This window comes from Vigna unguiculata, chromosome 7 (assembly GCF_037176805.1).
Source record: "Vigna unguiculata cultivar grain cowpea cultivar isolate G323 ecotype 2 chromosome 7, ASM3717680v1, whole genome shotgun sequence".
Lineage (NCBI taxonomy): Eukaryota > Viridiplantae > Streptophyta > Magnoliopsida > Fabales > Fabaceae > Vigna > Vigna unguiculata.
The window spans coordinates 37,070,866-37,092,996 of record NC_140798.1 but is presented as its reverse complement, the minus strand read 5'-3'; the positions used below and the strand labels follow the sequence as shown (position 1 = coordinate 37,092,996).

Here is a 22,131-nt window from a genome sequence, read left to right as displayed (position 1 = left end):
TAATATCTTAGACAATGTGAGACTTTTCAAAACATATTATTTTTATTGACCCAACTCTTTTATATATATATATATATATATATATATATATATATATATATATATATATATATATATATATATATATATATATATATATATATATATATAACACTTTACGCTTGAGGTTAAATTTGTATTTTTCTTTTGTCACAGGCCAAATATTGCTGAAATTTACATAATTTAAAAAAAATCATATGAATTTTTAGTTTAACATTTATAATAAGAATTTGTATATAATTCATGTTTATTGTTTTCCTCAAATTTAATATATATATATATATATATATATATATATATATATATATATATATTCACTTGGTATATAAAACATATATATCAAATTGAAATACAAAATCTCCCAAATATATATATATATATATATATATATATATATATATATATATATATATATATATATATACTATCATATATCACAAATTATAATTATAATTATAATATTATAATAAAGATACCAAAATTCTTAACTATATCGCCTGTTAAATTAATATTTAGATTTATGCTCTTATAGTTGCACACAATATTTTTAACTTCTCACATATTTTTAACATGTTTTATGTTTAATATCATGATTATTTAACTTAACTTGTTACAATCTTAAATATTTCTCGTCACTCATCCATAAAAAAAATTACATTTTAATCTTATATATCATCATATGAAATTAAACTCGTAAAATGTTATATCGTCACAATTAGGTGTCATGTGAGTCACCATATTTTCAACAATTAAGAAAAATTGTATTGTTTGAACAAGACAACTCTAGAGAATATAAGTGATTCCATTTATTCGTCATTCAAATGCTTACATTATACTTTAGGATTCTTACCACTCTTAGTGATACATTTGTTTGATATCTTTCAAAAACTTCCAGCCTAACATAAAACACATCGTTTCATCATGTTTGAGGAATCATACTATCACTTTAAGTGTTATAACATAGTTTCATGATTTTTAACATTTAAGAACTTATGCATCATTGTAATGGTTCTCACTTGAATGACTACATTTAGTCAAGCGACATATCTTTCTAGAGAAACAATTGATAAGTGTAAAAAATAAGTAAATTTTTCATTTGAATTTGACACTTATCATGTATCAAATGATGCTATTAGTGTACAAAACAAATCTCATTAGCTTAAGATACAAAATGAGATATTGAGAAATATAGTTTTCATGAACTATAATGATATTTTTCTCTTTTGAAGTAAAAATAAAAGAAAATATCAAGTATGTAGCCGAACCACAGTACTGGAACTGAGCCATGGAAATAGAAAATATAGGACAACATATTTGGACTTTCTGACTAAGCATAAGAAATGAAGTTGAGCCTCGTGAGGAAACCCTCTTTGCAAGGAAACCTGGAGCCAAAATCCATGAGGCTAAGCAGCCAAGAAAACCCTTCCAAGAAAGGTCACGTGCTAAGCACTAGGATAAGGGTTTGAGTTGAGAAGGAAACCCACTTGTGAAGTAACTCCTGTGATTGAGCACCATTCAAAAATTCCTATAAATAAAGAGCTTGGGTCCACCATCCAAGTAAACCCCTGTGTCATTTCAAACATTGAGAGAGAGGCTCCATAATATAGCAATATGATAGAATATGATCTTTTGTGTTTACATAAATTTCACTGTATCCTAAATCAATTCAACGTGGTTCCTTCCATCTATTTTAGGATGATCACATGTCAATTTAGTAAAATGTTTAATTATTAATTTGGTCCTTATATTATTTTCTTGACTCATTTAAGTCTATATATTATTTAAATAGAGACAATATAATTTCTTTCACGAAATAAATGTTAACTTTGTTAAGAGGTTATTACGTGTGAGTCCAAACATTTCTCTTCCTCTCTAACCCTCTTTTCTTTTTTTAGGTGATACAATATAACTAAAATCGTCTTCTTCATATCAAATATTGATCTGTACATCCAGTTTTGTCTACCATATCATTAGAGATGACACATAAATCTATAACTTTTTGATTCTTTCTTAAAATCAGTGGAGGACAATGACCAAAAACATTTTACTTCCATATAAAAAAATCATGAAAGTATAAAAGTTAAATTACTAATTAAATTTTTTATTTATTAATACGTACTCAACTTTTAAAAAACATTAATACCAATTTAATAAAAAATACTACATTGAATCCATTTAATGTATAATGATATTTGGTTAAACAAAAACAAATATTAAAATTAAAACAAATCAAAACTCAAAATATAAAAACGAAAATAGTAACCGAATCTAAATTTAATCATTTGAAAGCTTCTACGATAAATATAACATGATTTAATAAATAAATGAATACAATTTACAATACCATTCAAAACATAAAATTATAAAATTTGACGTTTATTGTGAATAAGCTTGTCCGTGTCGTCCTTTATCATATTTCCAATGATTTTATTCCATGGCTGTCTTGAAAATTTCAAATCAACCAGCCTCTTCAAGTGATTTAATTATTAAGCAAGATATACATATATATGCATACATGCTTTTTCTTTTTATTTGTACTAAGAATATCCGTATAAAAGTGGAAATTGATTTCTTGAGTGAAACGTAAATTAAATTTACTACCAATCCATCTACCCACAACCAACTATTTATCAACTGAACAATAATGGCGTGAGATTTACACATTGTATTATCTAACGCAAATATTTAGTTTTTCGATTTACACACCTTAAATGTATTGTCACAAGGTTTAAGGAATTTTTGAGAATATCTATGAAATATGTTTTAATAACAATCCACCAGCAATATTGCATTTAAGTTTTTGTCCGAATTTAATTTATGTCTGTGGAGATGTTCATTTGGCATAAGTAACAAGTTTGGAATACAAAAAGACTACAACATGAATCTAACAATAGTGGTGTCAAAGTGATGTCTAAGATCTTATATGTATAAGATTAATGTCATATAACCATATAGAATCACAATTTCTCAATATCCATGATTATGCCCTATAACCATAATCCACATATATGAAAAAATATAACCCATCAGTGGTATCAGAGCCAATGGTTCGGAGTGACCGACCACATAACCATAATCATAACAAAAAAAAAAGGGGTCACCGAAGTAACTGACTGCATAACCATAACCAAAAAGGGGTCACTCATTCACCTGAAGGGAAATATACCATATGAAAAAGAAAAAAAAAAGGGACTCAGCCTTGGGGAGAGATTGTTGGGAATAGTCCAAGTGTGAGTCGAAAAGTTCCACATTGGATATAATAGACAAAGTTAAAAACTATATAAGAATAAAAACCCATAACAACATTGCCTTAAGGTTTTGATGTCAATGTGGTGTCTAAGGTCTTATATGTGTAAAACTAATGTCATATAACTATATAAAACCACAATCTCTCAATATCCATGACCATGTCCTATAACCATAACACATATATGAAAAAATATAACCTATCAGCTATATATATATATATATAATTTTCTGATAGTGTTTTACAATTTGGGATAACACAATAGCTTGGTCTTATTTTATCCAGGCATGCGGATAATTCTGTGTGCGCGTCTGAATTAACAAGATGACCCAGCTTTGCATCTGCTAAAGCCACGTGGCACCTAATTCCAAACACCATTGGAAACCATTCTTCTTCTTCTGCTACTCTTACTAGAAGAGAGAGAGGGAAAGGGAAAGAGGAGGGAAACAAGTCGTGCTTCTGACACAAGAAGATCGAACATTGAATGGGGAATTCATAGGAAAATAAAAAGCAATTTTTTATTGAAAATAAGAAAAGTATAGTATAAAAAACGGAGACATGAAGAAAGAGAGAGAAACTGAAAAGGAAAGAGGGTGAAAAATAAAACAAATCTTTTTTGGTGTGACGAGGACGTTTTGGTTCGTAAGAGCGTCCAAGTTCTCTTCATGTAAGAAAGTGGGTCCCCCTTCTCTCTCCTCTTCTAAATCCCATCCAACTCACCTCTTTCTCCTCTCCCACGAAACAACGGCGCTTTCTCTCTCTACATGGTTTGTGGTTTGGCATTGCCAAATACACAAAGGGTATTGCTCAAAAGGTTAATAAGATTCCCTGCATACAACCGCAACACTTGGTGTTTTTTTTTTCTTTCTCTTCTTCACCTGGGTTCGCCTGTGGCGTTTTCCTCTCTGTTGTTTTCGTTTTTCTACCGGCACTGCTCTTGAGGAGTGGTTTTCCGCAACCCGGTTTCCTGCTACAGCGCCTCCTTGGGCCACAGTGAAGATGCCCTTTTTTTAATTGATATGTTGGGATTTGGTGGCTCCTTCAAGTGGGTTTCTTTCTTTGGTCTTCCCAATGGTGGAGGTGGGTGCACTTGTTGTTGATGTTGTTGTTGTTGATTAAACGTGTATAAAGTAATGGACTTTGCCGCTGGAGCCTTTTGATTTGATGCTCAACGAGCTACAGGAGATTTGGTTAATGTGTTGTTAGTGAGAGAGGTATCTTTAACACGGTTTTGGTCTTTCCAGGGTAAGGTTAAGATCTGATGGAGGAGTGATATCTGATTGCATTAAGGGGCTGTAATTCCTCAGGTACTGTTGCCTTTTCTTTTGGACTACATTACTGGGTTTTTGCTGTCTTTTTTCTTATTTCTTTTTTTTGTGGGTTGGGAGGGGGTTGAAGGAGTATTAAACCTGTTGGACTTTGTTTTTTAATAATATTTATTTTGGCTTTGCCTCCCCCAGGTTTATAGCATAGCTTGGTTTTCCTGATTCTTTTATTCCTTTTTTTTATCCTTCTATTTTGCATGGGGTTTTCTTCGTTTGGGTTGATGGAAATGTCCTCTTCACCTGTTGGCACTGTATTATTCACTGATTCATACCACTCCATTAATAGGGGCATGAAAGAAGGTGGAAACTGAAATTATGAGAGTGAAATGTTTTAGATCGTTTAATTTGGGAAAAGAGTTAAAGATTTGTTTGTATTTTTTAATTTTTCACTGATTTGGATCTCGTGTATTTCCTTTTCCTTGTTTTGGATCTTACTGAGATTTCAATTTGTGTACCTGTTGATAGGGCAATACAATTGAAAGGGAGGAGGTTGGTTGGTCACTGGGGAGTGCTATGGCCCATTAAATTATATCCTTTGATGGATTGAGGAAGCAGCAACATATTGGATCAATGTTAAAAGCAGTGGCATCTGGGTTGTTGATTACCTCTGTCCTCATATGCGTATCTGCAAATGATAATGGATTTCCTAGATGTAACTGCGATGACGAGGCCAGCTTGTGGACTATTGAAAGCATTCTGGAGTGTCAGAGAGTTGGTGATTTCTTGATTGCTGTGGCCTACTTCTCCATCCCCATTGAGCTGCTTTATTTTATCAGTTGCTCAAACGTCCCATTCAAATGGGTCCTGATTCAGTTCATTGCCTTCATTGTACTATGTGGGTTGACACATTTGCTCAATGGGTGGACCTATGGTCCTCACACTTTCCAACTTATGGTGGCACTAACTGTCTCTAAAATTCTCACTGCATTGGTTTCATGTGCCACCGCCATAACCCTCATTACTCTGATTCCTTTGCTTCTCAAGGTGAAGGTCAGAGAGTTCATGCTGAAGAAGAAGACATGGGATCTTGGACGTGAGGTTGATAATATTATGAGGCAAAGGGAGGCTGCAGTGCATGTAAGAATGCTCACTCAGGAGATACGCAAGTCACTGGACAGACACACTATTCTGTATACCACTTTGGTGGAGCTGTCTAAAACACTGAGCTTGCAAAATTGTGCTGTGTGGATGCCTAATGTTGATAAAACTGAGATGAACCTTACTCATGAATTAAATGGAAGGAATTTTAATCTGTCTATACCCATTAATGATCCAGATGTTGTGAGAATTAAGGGAAGCGATCGGGTGAATATACTTAGCCCCGACTCAGCACTTGCTGTTGGAAGTAGTGGAGCTTCTGGAGAGGCAGGGCCAGTTGCAGCAATCCGAATGCCTATGCTACGTGTTTGTAATTTCAAAGGAGGTACACCCGAACTAAGACAGACTTGTTATGCAATATTGGTCTTAATTCTTCCCACTGGAGAGCCTAGATCTTGGAGCAATCAGGAGCTGGAGATAATTAAGGTGGTTGCTGATCAGGTTGCCGTGGCCCTATCTCATGCTGCAATTCTTGAAGAGTCCCAACTTATGAGAGAGAAGTTGGAGGAGCAAAATCGAGCTTTGCAACAGGCAAAAAGGAATGCTCTGATGGCAAGCCAGGCAAGAAATGCATTTCAGAAAGTCATGAGTGATGGAATGAGGAGGCCAATGCACTCAATTTTGGGATTGCTTTCAATGATACAAGATGATAATTTAAAGTATGAACAGAAACTTATCGTGGATGCAATGCTTAGGACCAGCAATGTGCTATCAAACTTGATAAACGATGCCATGGACAACTCGACCAAGGATGATGGAAGATTTCCTTTGGAGATAAGGTCTTTTGGGTTACATTCCATGCTGAAGGAAGCAGCTTGCCTTTCAAAATGCATGTGTGTTTATGGGGGCTTTGGTTTTATGGTGGAGGTTGAGAAGTCTCTGCCTGACAATGTTATGGGTGATGAGAGGAGGGTTTTTCAGGTGATTCTACATATGGTTGGGAATCTACTACAACACAACCACGGGGGAGGGATCCTAGTATTTCGGGTTTTTGCAGAAACTGGAAGTCAGGGAAGAAGTGACAAAGGGTGGACAACCTGGAGACCAAGCTCTTCTAGTGGTGATGTAAATATTAGATTTGAGATAGGGATCAACAGTAGTGATTCTGAGGTGGGGAGTTCGTCAGGACTTGGGGGTAGGAAATATAACAGTGATAGGGTTGGCGGCAGATTGAGCTTCAATATTTGCAAGAGGGTAGTGCAGGTGAGTTTCATAAAGCCTATGAATGCATGGCCATAGTAAATGGATTAAGACACTGATTTACAATGATAGTATGCTATGTAAGTAGTATTTTTCAGGTGTTGGTGAGAATCCATTTTATACAGTTCTTCAGTATCCAAATCTAATTTTTCCTTTTGTGAGCCTTTAGAAGATAAATTCACCAGGAGGATGGTTGTTTACAACATAAAAACTGAATTTGGTTATTTTGTTTGAAATTTTCGTTGTTTGTTTTCTCTCTTGCTTGAAATGTTTTAGGTAAAGCAATGGGAGATTGGAGGTAATGCATGTTGATGTTATTATCTATTGCATAGACAAATGTTCAACTGTATTATCAGTTAAAATTCATTATATGAATTAGAGTGTAGTTTTGGTACTTTTTTTGGGATTTGAATTATATTGTATTCTGTGATTCTTTTTGTTGCGTTGATTTAGTACTAAATTTCTTTCTATGATGTTAATTTCAGTTGATGCAGGGGAACATATGGTTAGTACCTTGTGCTCATGGTTATCCTCAAAGTATGACACTTCTTCTGCGGTTTCAATTACGACCATCCATTACCATAGCCATCTCTGAGCCTGGAGAAGGTTCAGAGCGTTCCGATTCGAATTCAATGCTGAGAAGTCTGCAAGTTCTTTTAGTGGACAATGATGATGTAAATAGAGCAGTGACCCAAAAATTGCTTCAGAAACTAGGTTGTGTTGTAACTCCTGTTACTTCAGGATTTGAATGCCTTACTGTCATTGGACCTGCTGGATCTTCCATTCAAGTCATTCTTTTAGATCTTCACATGCCTGATTTAGATGGGTTTGAAGTTGCCACGAGGATTCGGAAGTTTAGAAGTGGAAATCGGCCAATGATTGTAGCCTTGACTGCAAGTGCAGAAGAAGATTTGTGGGACAGATGCATGCAAGTTGGTATTAATGGAGTTATCCGCAAACCAGTTTTGTTGCAAGGAATTGCTAGTGAACTCAGAAGAATCCTGATGCAGGGAAATAATGTCCTGTGAGAATGGAGGGTGCAAGTTGTAACACTTAAGCATAAAGTATTTAAGTTATTTTAAGGCACATTCTTGGTAGAATTAGAAACACAGCACTCTTTGGCTCTTGGCTCTCCCTCGTGCTAGCAATTTTCAGCTTAGAGATGTTATTATTATACACACGATTTTCATAAGAAAAAAAAATGGTATACAGATTAGTTCCTTTTCAATCAATGTCTTTACGTTGTTATTGCCATGTATGTAGTTTCAAATCGAGTACTTGCATCTTCCCACATATCCATTCATTCTTTTATAGTATTTCTTTTATCAAGCTCTTGAAAAAACTGTTTGAATTGTTAAATGAGCAATTAAAGCACCCACTACTTTTACTACGGAACGTTATTATCAATGATGAGAACGTAATGGTATTAAATAACGTTAACACAATAATGAATGTCTTGCAGAAGTAGGGTGATAAAAAAATGGCATGAAAGTGTCTGAAGGTTGTGGCGTCAACATTTGGCACGCACCGAGAGGGACAGGCTTTAATAACTAACAGAGTTGGATATTTGGTTTGAGATTATCGAAATGAATGAGCGAAAAGTGGAGGAAAAAGAAAAAGAGAAAGAAACGTAAGAGTGTTGAAGTTGTAGTGTTGGTGCAGGTGCATTTGCAAAAGAGGGAAGGTTTTATTGGGTTCAGAATCTGCAATCGGTTTCTCTTTCAGAGAATTATATAAACTTGATTCCAGGTATGGGCCAGATATTTTTGAAGTTGAAACCATGCATGAATCTGAGCACGTACCTAGAACACTTGTCATTTTCACGTGGACCCATCACTTATTTTAATTTCCTCGTGTCTCTAACACACTTAGCCCAACTTGCCTTTTATTATCATTATTTATATCTTCTGCTGGTCTATTTGTCACATTCCATTGTTTATCCTTTTTCTCACTTTCAACTTTACCCTCTTCAACACCCCAACAAACTCAATATATTTTAATATGTATAAAAAAAAAACCATTGTTCGCATATTTTGTAATCTTAATTGGTGTGATGTAAACCTACTTTGTTTTGAATTAAAAACAAACAAGTTTGTTTTATTAGAATGTTTTAGCTTGATGCTGGATATGATGAAAATTCATTTTGACGACTCATAAAATTTATATTGCCTCAAATTTTCAGTTTCACTAAATAACTTGTATTGAGTTGACAATTTTATATTAAGTTTCGTAGCGTACTTGTTTTCAAGGTAAAATATATCCAATCTTAAATCACTTCGTTTGAAAATTAAATTTGAATAAAATCAATATCTGTCGAAATAAATTTTGTTAACACCCATTCAAACATGTTAGAAAAAGGAGTCGGAGAGGGTTATAGACTTGGAGCTTTCAAATCAAGCTAATAGGGTTGGTTCACTTTTTTTGAGTTAGACAAAATACAATTCATCTTGTTACACTATGAATTAGTTGGTTCGATGTATTTATTAGAATGTCGCAGGGAATAAACAATGTGCTTTTAAATTTTTTCTCTTTTAAACAAATTTTTAAATTTTATAATTTAAAGTTATATTAATTTGCATAAAAATATAACTAGTATTCATCTCAATTTTATAAAAAAATCTCTAAAATTAGGATTCATACTAAGTTGGAAGAAACATCGTAATAGAAACATAATAAATATAAGATACATAAATCATAATAGAATACTAATAGACTACTAATCTTGATTCATGAGAGACATTTTGATAATACGTTCTTCAATTCTTTGTTCTCCAATTTTCATTTTCGATTTATCTCTTTACTTATTTTTTATTCTCTGCTCTCTCGATGATTTATTGAGAACTAACTTTATTATCACTAAAGATAGAACCCTAATATTGTTTTATTAACTGATATCAATCAAATTGATTTTTATTTTATTTTTTAATCAACAAAGATATATACATTAATAATATATATAAATAAAGTTGTAAGAAATTTTCCTAAATTTAATAAAACAATACAATAATATATAAATATAATTTTAATAATAATAATAATAATAATAATAGTAATAATAAATTAAAAAAATATTGGGGAGTCGTGACTCCCTTATGTCCTAATGAAGGATCGCCGATGTTTGGTTGCTAAGACATGTTCAAGGATTTCAAGATTTTTATATTAAGTTCATCAATCCAAAATTTTTACATAACCTAGAGAGATGATTGACAATGTGGGTGAATCTTTTCTGCACATCGTATATTGTTTTCCTTCGTAATATCCAGAATATCTCATACTCCTGGATGAGAAAATTTTTTTCTTACCCTTTTAATATTATCACTTCCTTCATGGGTTACTCTTAAAATTCACCATAAGGATGAACACCTCCTTTGAGTCTCACAATCTTGAATGAAGAAACACCTTCCTTGAATCCACAAGGAATACATCGAGTGTAAAACTAAACATTAATAGGTGTATCGATGACGGGTGAAATAATAGACCTAAAAAAGAACAAACTTTGTTATGATAGACTTTAACCCACGACTCTGATAGTATGTTAAAAAGTGAATTTAAGCCTAACTTAACAATACAAGCCGACTTATACGATTTTTACCCATTTATATATATTGTAAATTGACCTTATTTATAATTGATGAGAGACTTTCAACAAATTAGACACTAAAAGTAAGCTTAATTTAAATATAGGGAAAAATGTTATAAAATAAAGGTAATAAGAGAGACAAAGGAGAGGAAGAATAGAGAATGAGAGAGTAGGGAGCAACTTCTGTTTTTATGTGTGTCTCATTACTGATAGGACGAGTCCTATTTATAGGTACAATATGGTAACCCAGAAAGGATATAAAATCAAATAGTAAATACAAAATATTACATCATAAAGAGTAATGAATAATATGATTATCAATCATATGAGTGATTGTATAAATCAATGGACGACCATTAATTCATAACACTCCCCCTTGGGTGTCCATTGATAAAAGAATGTGCCTCGTTAAAACCTTACTAGGAAAAACCCTTTGGGATAAAAACCTAGTGAAGGAAAAAGAGTACATCATTCTATATAATATTGTTCTTTGCATCTTCTAATTTCTCCCCCTCATGTAAACTTACATCATTAAGATGGCGGAGTCCAATCCTATGAACCAATTGCTCAAAAGTTCTCCTTGGCAAAGACTTTGTAAATAAATCTGCTAGATTTTCACATGAGCGAATCTTTTGGATCTCTACATCACCATTTCTTTGAAGATTATGAGTGAAAAAGAATTTTGGAAGAATATGTTTTGTTCTGTCTCCTTTAATATATCCTTCTTTCAATTGAGCAATGCATGCACTATTGTCTTCATATATCGTTGTTGGTTTCATTTTTCCCAAGGATAAACCACAAGTTTGTCGCACATGTTGAATTATAGACCTTAACCAAACACATTCACGACTTGCCTCATGTAATGCTAAAATTTCTGCATGATTTGACGATGTTGCTGTTATTGTTTGTTTCACAGATCGCCATGAAATCGCTGTGCCACCACATGTGAACAAATATCCTGTTTGTGATCGACCATTATGAGGATCTGATAAATAACCTGCATCTGCATAACCCATTAGATCTAATTTTGAATCATTTGGGTAAAACAAGCCCATATTCATAGTGCCTTTAAGGTAACGGAGTATTTGTTTTACTCCATTCCAATGTCTTCTTGTAGGTGAAGAACTATATCTTGCTAACAAATTTACAGCAAATGCTATATCGGGTCGAGTATAATTAGCAAGATACATTAGTGCTCCTATAGCACTAAGATATGGTACTTCAGGACCAAGTAGTTCTTCATCTTTTTCTTGAGGTCTAAAAGGGTCTTTATCAACATCTAATGACCTCACCACCATTGGAGTGCATAGTGAATGTGATTTGTCCATATAGAACTTTTTAAGCACTTTCGTTATATAAGCTTCTTGATGTACAAGAACACCTTTGTTTAAATACTCAATTTGTAATCCCAAACAAAACTTTGTCCTTCCAAGATCCTTCATCTCAAATTCTTTCTTTAAACAATCAATTGCCTTTGTGAGCTCATTAGGAGTTCCAACTATGTTTATGTCATCTACATAAACAGCAATTATGGCAAATTCATTCTCGGATCTTTTCATATAAATACAAGGACAAATAGGGTCATTTTTATACCCTTCCTTTAATAAGTACTCACTTAGACGGTTATACCACATACGTCCTGATTGTTTCAATCCATAAAGGGACTTATTCAATTTTATTGAATAATCCTTTTTAGAATTTGCTTTGTTGGGCACATTAAATCCTTCAGGGAGTTTCATATAAATATCATTTTCCAAAGAGCCATACAAATAGGCTGTAACAACATCCATGAGGTGCAAATTCAAACCTTCTTGTGCAACAAGGCTAATTAAATATCTAAATGTTGTTGCATCCAATACTGGAGAATATGTCTCCTCAAAATCAATACCAGGTCTTTGTGAAAAACCTTGAGCAACTAACCGTGCTTTGTATCTAACAATTTCACCATTCTCATTTCGTTTTTGTACAAAAACCCATCTGTACCCAATAGGTTTTACACCCTCAGGTGTGCGAACTACAGGTCCAAAAACCTTTCGTTTAGCAAGCGAATCTAATTCTGCTTGGATTGCATCTTTCCATTTTGGCCAATCATTTCTTTGCCGACAATCTTCAATTGTCATTGGTTCTTGATCATCATTGTCACTTATGACATCCTTTGCTACATTATATGCAAAAACCTCGTCAATATTGACTTTATTTCGATTCCATATTTTATGATTCATGACATAATTTATTGAGATCTCATCATTTTCAACAATTTCAGGTACCTGAGGTTCTTCTGGAACCGAATCATTGATTATGTCAAAAGAATCTTTTGGGACTTTTACCCCCTCGATTAGGCCATCTTGCCTTTTTTCCCTTTTTCTCACACGAGGATTTTTATCTTTGGAACCCAAAGGCCTACCACGCTTTAGGCGTGTTTGAGATTCATTTGCTATATTAGATTGTCCAACAGGAATATCAATTCTGATTGGAGTATTAGCAGCGGGTATATGCGACTTAGTTACCCTTTTTGTGTCAGTAAAAGCATCTGGTAATTGGTTGGCCAATTTTTGTAAATGAATTATCCGTTGAACTTCTAGTTCACACTCTTTTGTACGAGGATCAAGATGAGATAATGATAATTCATTCCAACCAATATCTTTTTCCAGTTTCTTTCTTTCTCCCCCTAACGTTGGAAAAATTGATTCATCAAAATGACTATCAGCAAATCGAGCTGTAAATAAGTCACCTGTTGATGGTTCAAGATATTTTATTATCGATGGAGAATCATATCCAACATATATTCCCAAACGTCTTTGAGGACCCATCATAGTCCTTTTTGGTGGGGAAATTGGGACATATACAGCACACCCAAAAATTCTTAAATGAGAAATATTTGGTTGTTGACCAAAAACCAACTGTAAAGGAGAGTATTTGTGATAACTTGTTGGTCTGATGCGAATCAATACTGCAGCATGCAGAATTGCATATCCCCAAGTAGTCATTGGAAGATTAGCTTTCATAAGTAAAGGTCGTGCAATCAATTTTAGACGTTTTATCAATGATTCTGCAAGTCCATTTTGAGTATGAACATGTGCTACTGGATGTTCAACTTCAATTCCAATTGACATACAATACTCATTAAAAGCATGAGATGTAAATTCACCAGCATTATCAAGACAAATTTTCTTAATTGGATAATCTGGGAAGTGGGCTCTTAACTTGATCAATTGTGCTAATAACTTAGCAAATGCTTGATTTCGAGTTGATAGTAAACAAATATGTGACCATCTAGTGGACGCATCAATTAATACCATGAAATATCTAAATGATCCACATGGTGGGTGTATTGGACCACAAATATCACCTTGTATTCGTTCTAAAAATGAGATTGACTCATTTCTAATTTTTTCTGGTGATGGTCTTATTACAAAAAAAATAATCATAAAATAAAATAGAGGATTTTATTCATAAAAACATAAAAACTTGTACATATAAAAGCAACATGAATTAAATATAAAACATTGTCTTAAAAATTAATCATAAAATAAAACTATTTTCTAACACTCCCATCACCAATAAGGTGATCAATGCTTCCATCGGGTTTAGAAAAGAAATCACCAATATCAAGATGAGTAGTATCCATATGACCATAATCAGAATCACCATCTTCATAAGCAAAGTGTGTTTCTACATTCTTCTTTTTAAGTGATTCTTGGTAGAGTTCAACAAGATGCTTTGGTGTATAACAGGCACGGGTCCAATGACCTTTACTACCACAACGGTAACATATATTTTCAGCCTTTTTGCCATTATTTTCACCCCTTTCTTTTTCCTTTTTCGCATTCTTGTTCCACTTCTGTTGATGAAGTTTCTCTTTGAAAATTTCCTTTATAACCATGTCCACGACCATGATTAATAGCACGACCACAACCACGACCATGGCTACGACCACGGCCAAAATTACGACCACGATTATTATTATGGTCTTGACCTCGTCCATGATTATATGGATCAGATGTTGCTGCATTCACTTCTGGGAATGGAGCAGAACCAGTTGGTCGGGCCTCATGATTTTTCATCAAGAGCTCATTATTTTGTTCAGCCACAAGAAGGCATGAAATCAATTCATAATATTGATTGTTCCATTCACTTCTGGGAATGGAGCAGATTAGGCGGATCTCATGATTTTTCATCAAAAGCTTTATTGCTTTGTCCAGCCAGCCATGCATAGGCATGAAATAAATTCACAATATTTGTGAAGTCTCTTTTCACAATATTTTTGTTATGAGCAAATTAGTTGCATTATTTCTTTATTTAATGGTATCCCAATATCCATTGCATCTAAATATATTTCAACATTTAAAATCCAATATAAGGAATTCTTCCTTACAATATCAAGGGTCACAAATCCAAATTTTGCAACGTTTCGCGTGTTTAAAACTAACACATAAAATAATAATATTAATAATAATCATCATCATCAAAATAATAATATTAATAATAATCATCGTCATAATAAAAATATTATGACAGAGAATTTTGCAACGTTTCGCGTGTTTAAAACTAGCACATAAAATATTAATATAATCAAATTTCATGTATGAAATTATTAAAATCAAATAATAATAATAATAATAATATGACAGAGAAAAATAAATCAAACAATTATCATTACACAAAAAAAAAAAAAAAAATGAGATAAAGTTTGTGAATGAGAAAAAGATTAGAAAGAACCTCGGTTAAGGAATATAGAGCGTTGTTCTTAGGGAGAAAAAAAAAAAATATGCCTTCACGCTCAGTTGGATAACCTTCGTGCTGATAACGTGTTATAAAATAAAGGTAATAAGAGAGACAAAGGAGAGGAAGAATAGAGAATGAGAGAGTAGGGAGCAACTTCTGTTTTTATGTGTGTCTCATTACTGATAGGACGAGTCCTATTTATAGGTACAATATGGTAACCCAGAAAGGATATAAAATCAAATAGTAAATACAAAATATTACATCATAAAGAGTAATGAATAATATGATTATCAATCATATGAGTGATTGTATAAATCAATGGACGACCATTAATTCATAACAAAAAACATGTTTTTGGTCCCTGAAGTTCTACCTTCATTTGGAAATGGTCCCTGGTCAAAATTTGGTCACTGTCTGGTTCCTGTACTTTCAAAATCATTGTTTTTTATCCCTATTTTTGGACGGTGTTAAAAATAACAAACGGGGTACAACATGTTTTTTTATAAAAGAAAAAACTAGGGTCGGCCTAGCTGACGCTTCTCACAAAAATCGGAAAACATATGTTTTTGGTCCCTGAAGTTTGAACTTAATTTGGAAATGATATCTGGTAGAAAATTGGTTATTATGGTCTTTCATCCGTACACATTCAAAATCATTGTTAATATATAATAATAATATTACTATTAATAATATTATTATTTATTATTAATATTATTATAATAATATATAAATAATTGTTATTATATATTATAATAATATTATTATCTAATATATTAATTATTATTAATATGATTACTCATATATTAATATATAATTTTTGTTAATTGTTAATAATAATAATAATAATTATTATTATATATTAGTGTTATTATTCTATATTATTAATAATTATAATAATATTATATATTTTAATATTATTAATAATAATATATAATAATAATTATTATTATTAATATGTAATAATAATACTATTAATAATTGTATAATATTATTATTATATATTATTATTATTAGTAATATGATTATTATATATTAACAATGATTTTGAATGTACAATGGACCAAATATATCAAATTTTGACTAGAGATTATTTTCAAATTAAGTTCAAAATTCAGTTCAAAATTCAGAAGTCAAAAACATTTGTTTTTTCAATTTTTGTGAATAACATGTGACACGCCGTTTATTATTTTTAAAATCATCTGAAAATTGGGATTTTTTTTTTTTAAATATAGGGACCAAAATTATATATTAATTATAACATATATCGTTCTGTATGTTTGAGATTTACTTATTAGTCTTCACTCCGGGTATGAGTAGGTGAGATTAATACAAAAATTACGATTATAATATTATAAGCGTGAAATACCATTTTTGGTAGCATTCGCTCTTTCAATTTAATCTTTTTATTCCAAAAGTTAAAATATGAACTTTATTTAGATAAGTCAAATTTTACTCGAACAACAATTGAAAAGTTATTATTATTATCATTTATTATGTGTATGCTAATATTTATTTTATTTAGTATAATTAGTCAATACTAGAAAAACCTTAAAACACAAATTTAAATTTAGTGCATATACATTTTAAATTTCGATAGAAGACTTTTTCATAAATTTCAAGTGGTACGAATTTGAAGGTAAATTCTCTTCGAGAAGGAGGGAATGATAGATGACTATTCTTGGATTCCATACATAAAGAACTTAAAAATAAATCTTTACAATTTAAAGGTTCTATGATAACATAAGGGTAGGGAGCAAGATATCGCAAGATCAAATTAATTTGAAGGCTCCTGATGCTACAAGGGAAATTTAAAGAATATGAAGATCATGACTTGAATCAAATTTCAATGATATGTTTTAGGAAAATTGGTTTTTGTTTTTGAACTTTTGGTTTTCTTTTAAAAATTAGTTATGTTTTTATGTTTTTAGGCTTTAGATTTTCTTTTATAAATTAATTTATGTTTTTGGGCTCAGGACTTTTGTAAAGTTCTAGATTTTCTTAAATTTATGTGACTATATATAAAAGTATAAAAACTGATGTACTGATATAGACACTTATAATCATATATCGAATACTATTTCATTAAAGAGATGATTCTCTTTTCTCTTTGTTCTTGATTTATGTCTCTGGTTTTGTTGAAAGAGAGACACTTTGATGATTACATATTACCTATAAATATATGAGATGAGTTGCAGTTTGCAGCCGGAGTTAAATATATATTTGACATGAAAGGTTGAATTTATTTATAGCAAATGTTGATAAAATATAATTTGTTGGATCGTCATTAGGAAAGAGTCCTGAAGCTTATTATATAGAAGTTGAAGTTGGAAGTTCCGAAGAAGTTGAATTTATTTTTTATTACGTAGGTGATGAATGTTGTGGCAGGGGCTCTGCATCTTCTCCTACTTCATTTCTATACTCTTCTCTTCTCTCTCTCTCTTCCACTGCTTCACCTCATTCATTCATTATTATAAACACAATATGATTTTCATCACACGTGCAGATGCGCGTGTCTATGTGCCTTTTCTATTTCTGGTGCTTCACATGCACCATCTAATTATAATTGGAAATGGATCTTTATAAGATTGCAATTTGGAATCTCCCAACAAAATAACTACATCATTTGTCTCAACTCAGTGCCAAATTATTATTATAGATTTGAAAATTCAGATTGCAGAATGGCATGGGTTGAGTTATTGGATATAATTTGAGTGGTTAGTTGAGTAAGTACAGTTAGGTATTGGAATAACTTCCTCACCAATACTATGCTAAGATTCAAGCAAATTAAATTCTGCCATTTTTGTTTTTATTCTGCTTTCTCTTACTTTTATCCTTTCTCATTTCAATATTGGATTCCATGACCTAACTATCACATATCAACAACAAAATCAAATAATATAGTATTTTAAATAATCAACGTATCAAAATCTTTTAAAACTCAACTAAACATAATTAAACTTATAAATTATTCAATTCTTAATTAAGTAAAATAATTATAATATATGTAGCTGGTAATTGCTATGCTACTACTCTCATATATCTGCATTTAAAAGGGTTTCTATCGTTTCTAGAGCCATCAAAATGGGTTATAACCGCGAGTCAACCCAGCTCATCACGGGTTCGGATCGGGTTGGATTGAAAAAAAATTACAAATTTCAGTACGGATTAAAAATGAATCCAACCCATTAAGAACCCGGCTCATTCGGGTTGAATCCGTGATGAGCCGGATTGGCTCACTAACCCGCCAATAAATTTTAAATATTTAATATATATATATATATATATATATTGTAGATGGGGATAAAGAAGATGTTTCAATAGATGAAAATGTTGTGGATTTATTCATTCAAGATTCTAATACTATAGTTTGATAAGTGAGAATAATGATTTGATGTTAGATAGTAATTTATATTTTTATGATTTTGGTTTGTATTTGAAGTTTAACATAATTTGGGATTTTATTTGGATTGTATTGAAGTTTATTTAGATTTTTAATCGGAATTATAATTTAGTTTTCTTGAGATTGAAGAAAAAAAATTGTGTGTGTTTTTTAATTAAGTGTGCCAGTGAGCCAACCCGTGGTGAGTCGGGTTGGGTTCTAATTTTGTTGGCTCGCTAATAAGTGAGCCGGGTTGGGTTGACCCATTAAATGGTCAACCCGTCGCGGGCCGAGCCGAATTGTGTTAGATGACCCGTTTTGACAGCTTTAATTATCTCATTACATAGATAATGAAAGATGAAATCACAACAAATCTTGAACATTGGTATATTATTTGTGTATCATATTTTAATGCGGTTAATGTTATTATTCGATTTTTTTCTTTTTGTTTTGTAGGATTTTTTTTATGAATACATGGAACCTTTTATCAATTTTACATGATATTAATATTTTACGAAGTTTTACATAAAAATTATATGAAAAAAAATCACAAAATCTTGTTAATACTATATATATATATATATATATATATATATATATATATATATATATATATATATATATATATATATATATATATATATATATATATATATATATATATATATATATATATATATATATATATACACTAATTTATACTCATAAAACTAAAAGTAATATTTTTATTTGCTAAATAAATATTGTACGGAATAAGATAAATTTAAGACATAATGTTTATGTCTATTAATATGTGTTTTTATTTAATTATATAAACTTTAGCTGCATTTAAAAAATAAATAATTAAGTAAATTTTAAATCCAAAAGGAATCCCAAGTCCAAAATTTTTATTAGGCCATGGTGTCCTTCAGGCACAGGAATTCATAGGCTTTTACTTTCTGTACTCCAAAAATTGCTTCACGTACTCTTCAAGTTTTCAAAATGATTTTTTTTTTTTGTAAAAGTGACTTTTGAAATATATGTTTCCGAAACTTTCCAAAAATAAACCTTCTAAAATTCCTGGAACAAAATTCCTAAAACAAAATTTTCATTGTTATGAAATAAAGTGAATAATAGAGAGAATAATAAATAATAAAGAAGAGAAGAAATAATAGAGAATAGAGAATAGGGAGCAACTCATGTTGTGTCTTATTATTGATAGGAAGAGTCCTATTTATAGATACAATATGTAATCCATAAAGGAAACAAATCAACTTAGTTAATATCTACCATAAAGAGTAATGAATCATATGAGTAGATGTATCAAATCAATGGTCAATCATTAATTCATAACACTCCCCCTTGAGTGTCCATTGATAAAGAATGTGCCTCGTTAAAACCTTACTAGGAAAAACCCTTTGGGATAAAAAAAACCTAGTGAAGGAAAAAGAGTACAACATTCTGTATTCTTTAATACAATATTGTTTATCACATATTCTATTTCTCCCTCTCATGTAAACTTACATCATTAAGGTGACAGAGTCCGAATTTGTGAGTCATTTGCTCAAAAGTTTTTCTTGGCAAAAACTTTACAAATAGACTTGTCATATTTTCAGATGAACGAATTTTTGGATATCTATATCATCCTTTCAATTGAACAATATACTATTGTCTTCATATATGGTTGTTGATTTCATCTTTCTCGGGGATAGTCACAAGTTTCTTGCACATGTTAAATTATAAACCTTAACCAAACATATTCACAACTTTCCTCGTAATTTTGTACGATTAGACGATGTTGCTACTATGGTTTGTTTCATATACCTTAATGAAACCATTGTGCTACCACATTTGAACAAACATCTTGTTTGTGATCAACCATTATGACATTGTAAGAATATGTAAAATAACATGCATATCCATAACCCATTGGTCTGAATTTGAATCATTTGGATGGAATATATTCGTAGTATCCTTAAAGTAACGAAGTATATGTTTTACTCCAAACCATTTTCTTCTTGTAGTTGAAGAACTATATCTTGCTTAACAAATTTATAGCAAATGCAATATTAGATCGAGTATAATTCGCAAGATACATTAGTGTTTCTATGACACTAAGATATGGTGCTTCTAGACCAAAAAGATTTTCATCATTTTCTTGAGGTCTAAGAAGAGTCTTTATCAACATCTAACGACCTCACAACTATTGGAGTGCATAATGAACATGACTTATCCATTTAGAACATTTTAAGCACCTTAATCATATAAGCCTCTTGACGTATAAAAATACTTTTATTTAAATACTCAATTTCTAATTTCAAACAAGATTTTGCCCTTCAAAGATCATTCATCTCAAATTCTTTCAATTGCCTTGTGAGCTTATTAGTAGTTTCAACGACGTTTATGTCATCTACATAAACAATAATTATGGCAAATTCATTATTTGGATCTTTTCATATAAATACAAGACCAAATAGGATCATTTTTTATATCCTTCTTTTAATAAGTACTCAATAAGACGGTTATGCCACACACGTCTTGATTTCTTTAATCAATAAAAGAGCATGTTCAATTTTATTGAATAACCCTCTTAAGAATTTGTCTTGTTGGGCAAATAAAATCCTTCAGGGATTTTCATATAAATATGATTCTCAAAAGAATCGTACGAATAGGTTATAACATCATCCATTAGATGTAAATGCAAACCTTGTTGTGCAACTAGGATAATCGAATATTGCAATGTTGTTACATCCAATACTAGTGAATATGTTTTTTCACAAATCAATACAAGGTTTTGTGAACAACCTTGAGCAACCAATTGTGCTTTGTATCTAACAATTTCATCATTCTTAATTTGATTTTTGCGCAAAAATTCATATGTACCCAACGGGTTTCATAACTTCAGGTGTGCGAACTATATGTTCAAAAACCTTTCGTTTAGCAAACAAATATAATTATGCTTCTTTGCATATTTTCATTTTGGCCAATCTTTTCTTTGCCGACAATCTTCAATGATCATTGCTTATTGATCCTCATTGTCATTCATAGCATTCATCGCTATGTTATAAGTAAAAGTTTCGTCAATGTTAACTTTATTTTGGTTCCATATTATATGATTCATGACATAATTTATTGAGATCTTATCATTTTCAACCATTTCAGGTACCTGAGGTTCTTCTTGAACCGAACCATTAATTATGTCAAATGAATCTTTTGGGATTTCAACCTTTTCGATTAGGTTATTTTGCATATTAGCCCCCTTTCTCATTCAAGAGTTTTTATCTTTGGAACCAATAGGTCTACCACGCTTCAAACGTGTTCACATGAGTTTTTCAACCCTTTTTTTTTTCGCATCATAATAAATGATCATGTCAAACAAGGCAATCATTTTGATTTGTAAATTTCTGGTTTACCATGACATGCATTTAAATTGTACTAATAAACTTGTAGTACAAACTATAAGAGAATGTTGATAATTTCTCCAATACACTTTCTTTTTCAAATCAATCATAGAGATATAAAGATATTTCATATCTTTTTCATTGTCAATATAATATCC

At 31.4% G+C, this 22,131-nt stretch overlaps 1 protein-coding gene across 2 annotated transcripts; it reads left to right on the top strand.

Annotated features, from left to right (window-relative positions):
• The first annotated feature begins 3,982 nt into the window (after nt 1–3,982).
• Nucleotides 3,983–8,137, top strand: LOC114189903 (ethylene receptor 2-like). 2 transcript variants are annotated; one of them, XM_028078632.2, is made up of 4 exons: nt 3,983–4,366; nt 4,531–4,593; nt 5,077–6,912; nt 7,395–8,137. In XM_028078632.2, exons 3-4 carry the CDS (start codon nt 5,182–5,184, stop codon nt 7,935–7,937), a joined length of 2,274 nt encoding a protein of 757 aa, XP_027934433.1. In that variant the 5' UTR covers nt 3,983–4,366; nt 4,531–4,593; nt 5,077–5,181; the 3' UTR covers nt 7,938–8,137. The 2 variants fall into 2 exon arrangements, with proteins under 2 accessions (XP_027934433.1, XP_027934432.1); XM_028078631.2 differs by having other exon boundaries at nt 3,983–4,593.
• The last annotated feature ends 13,994 nt before the right edge of the window (nt 8,138–22,131 follow it).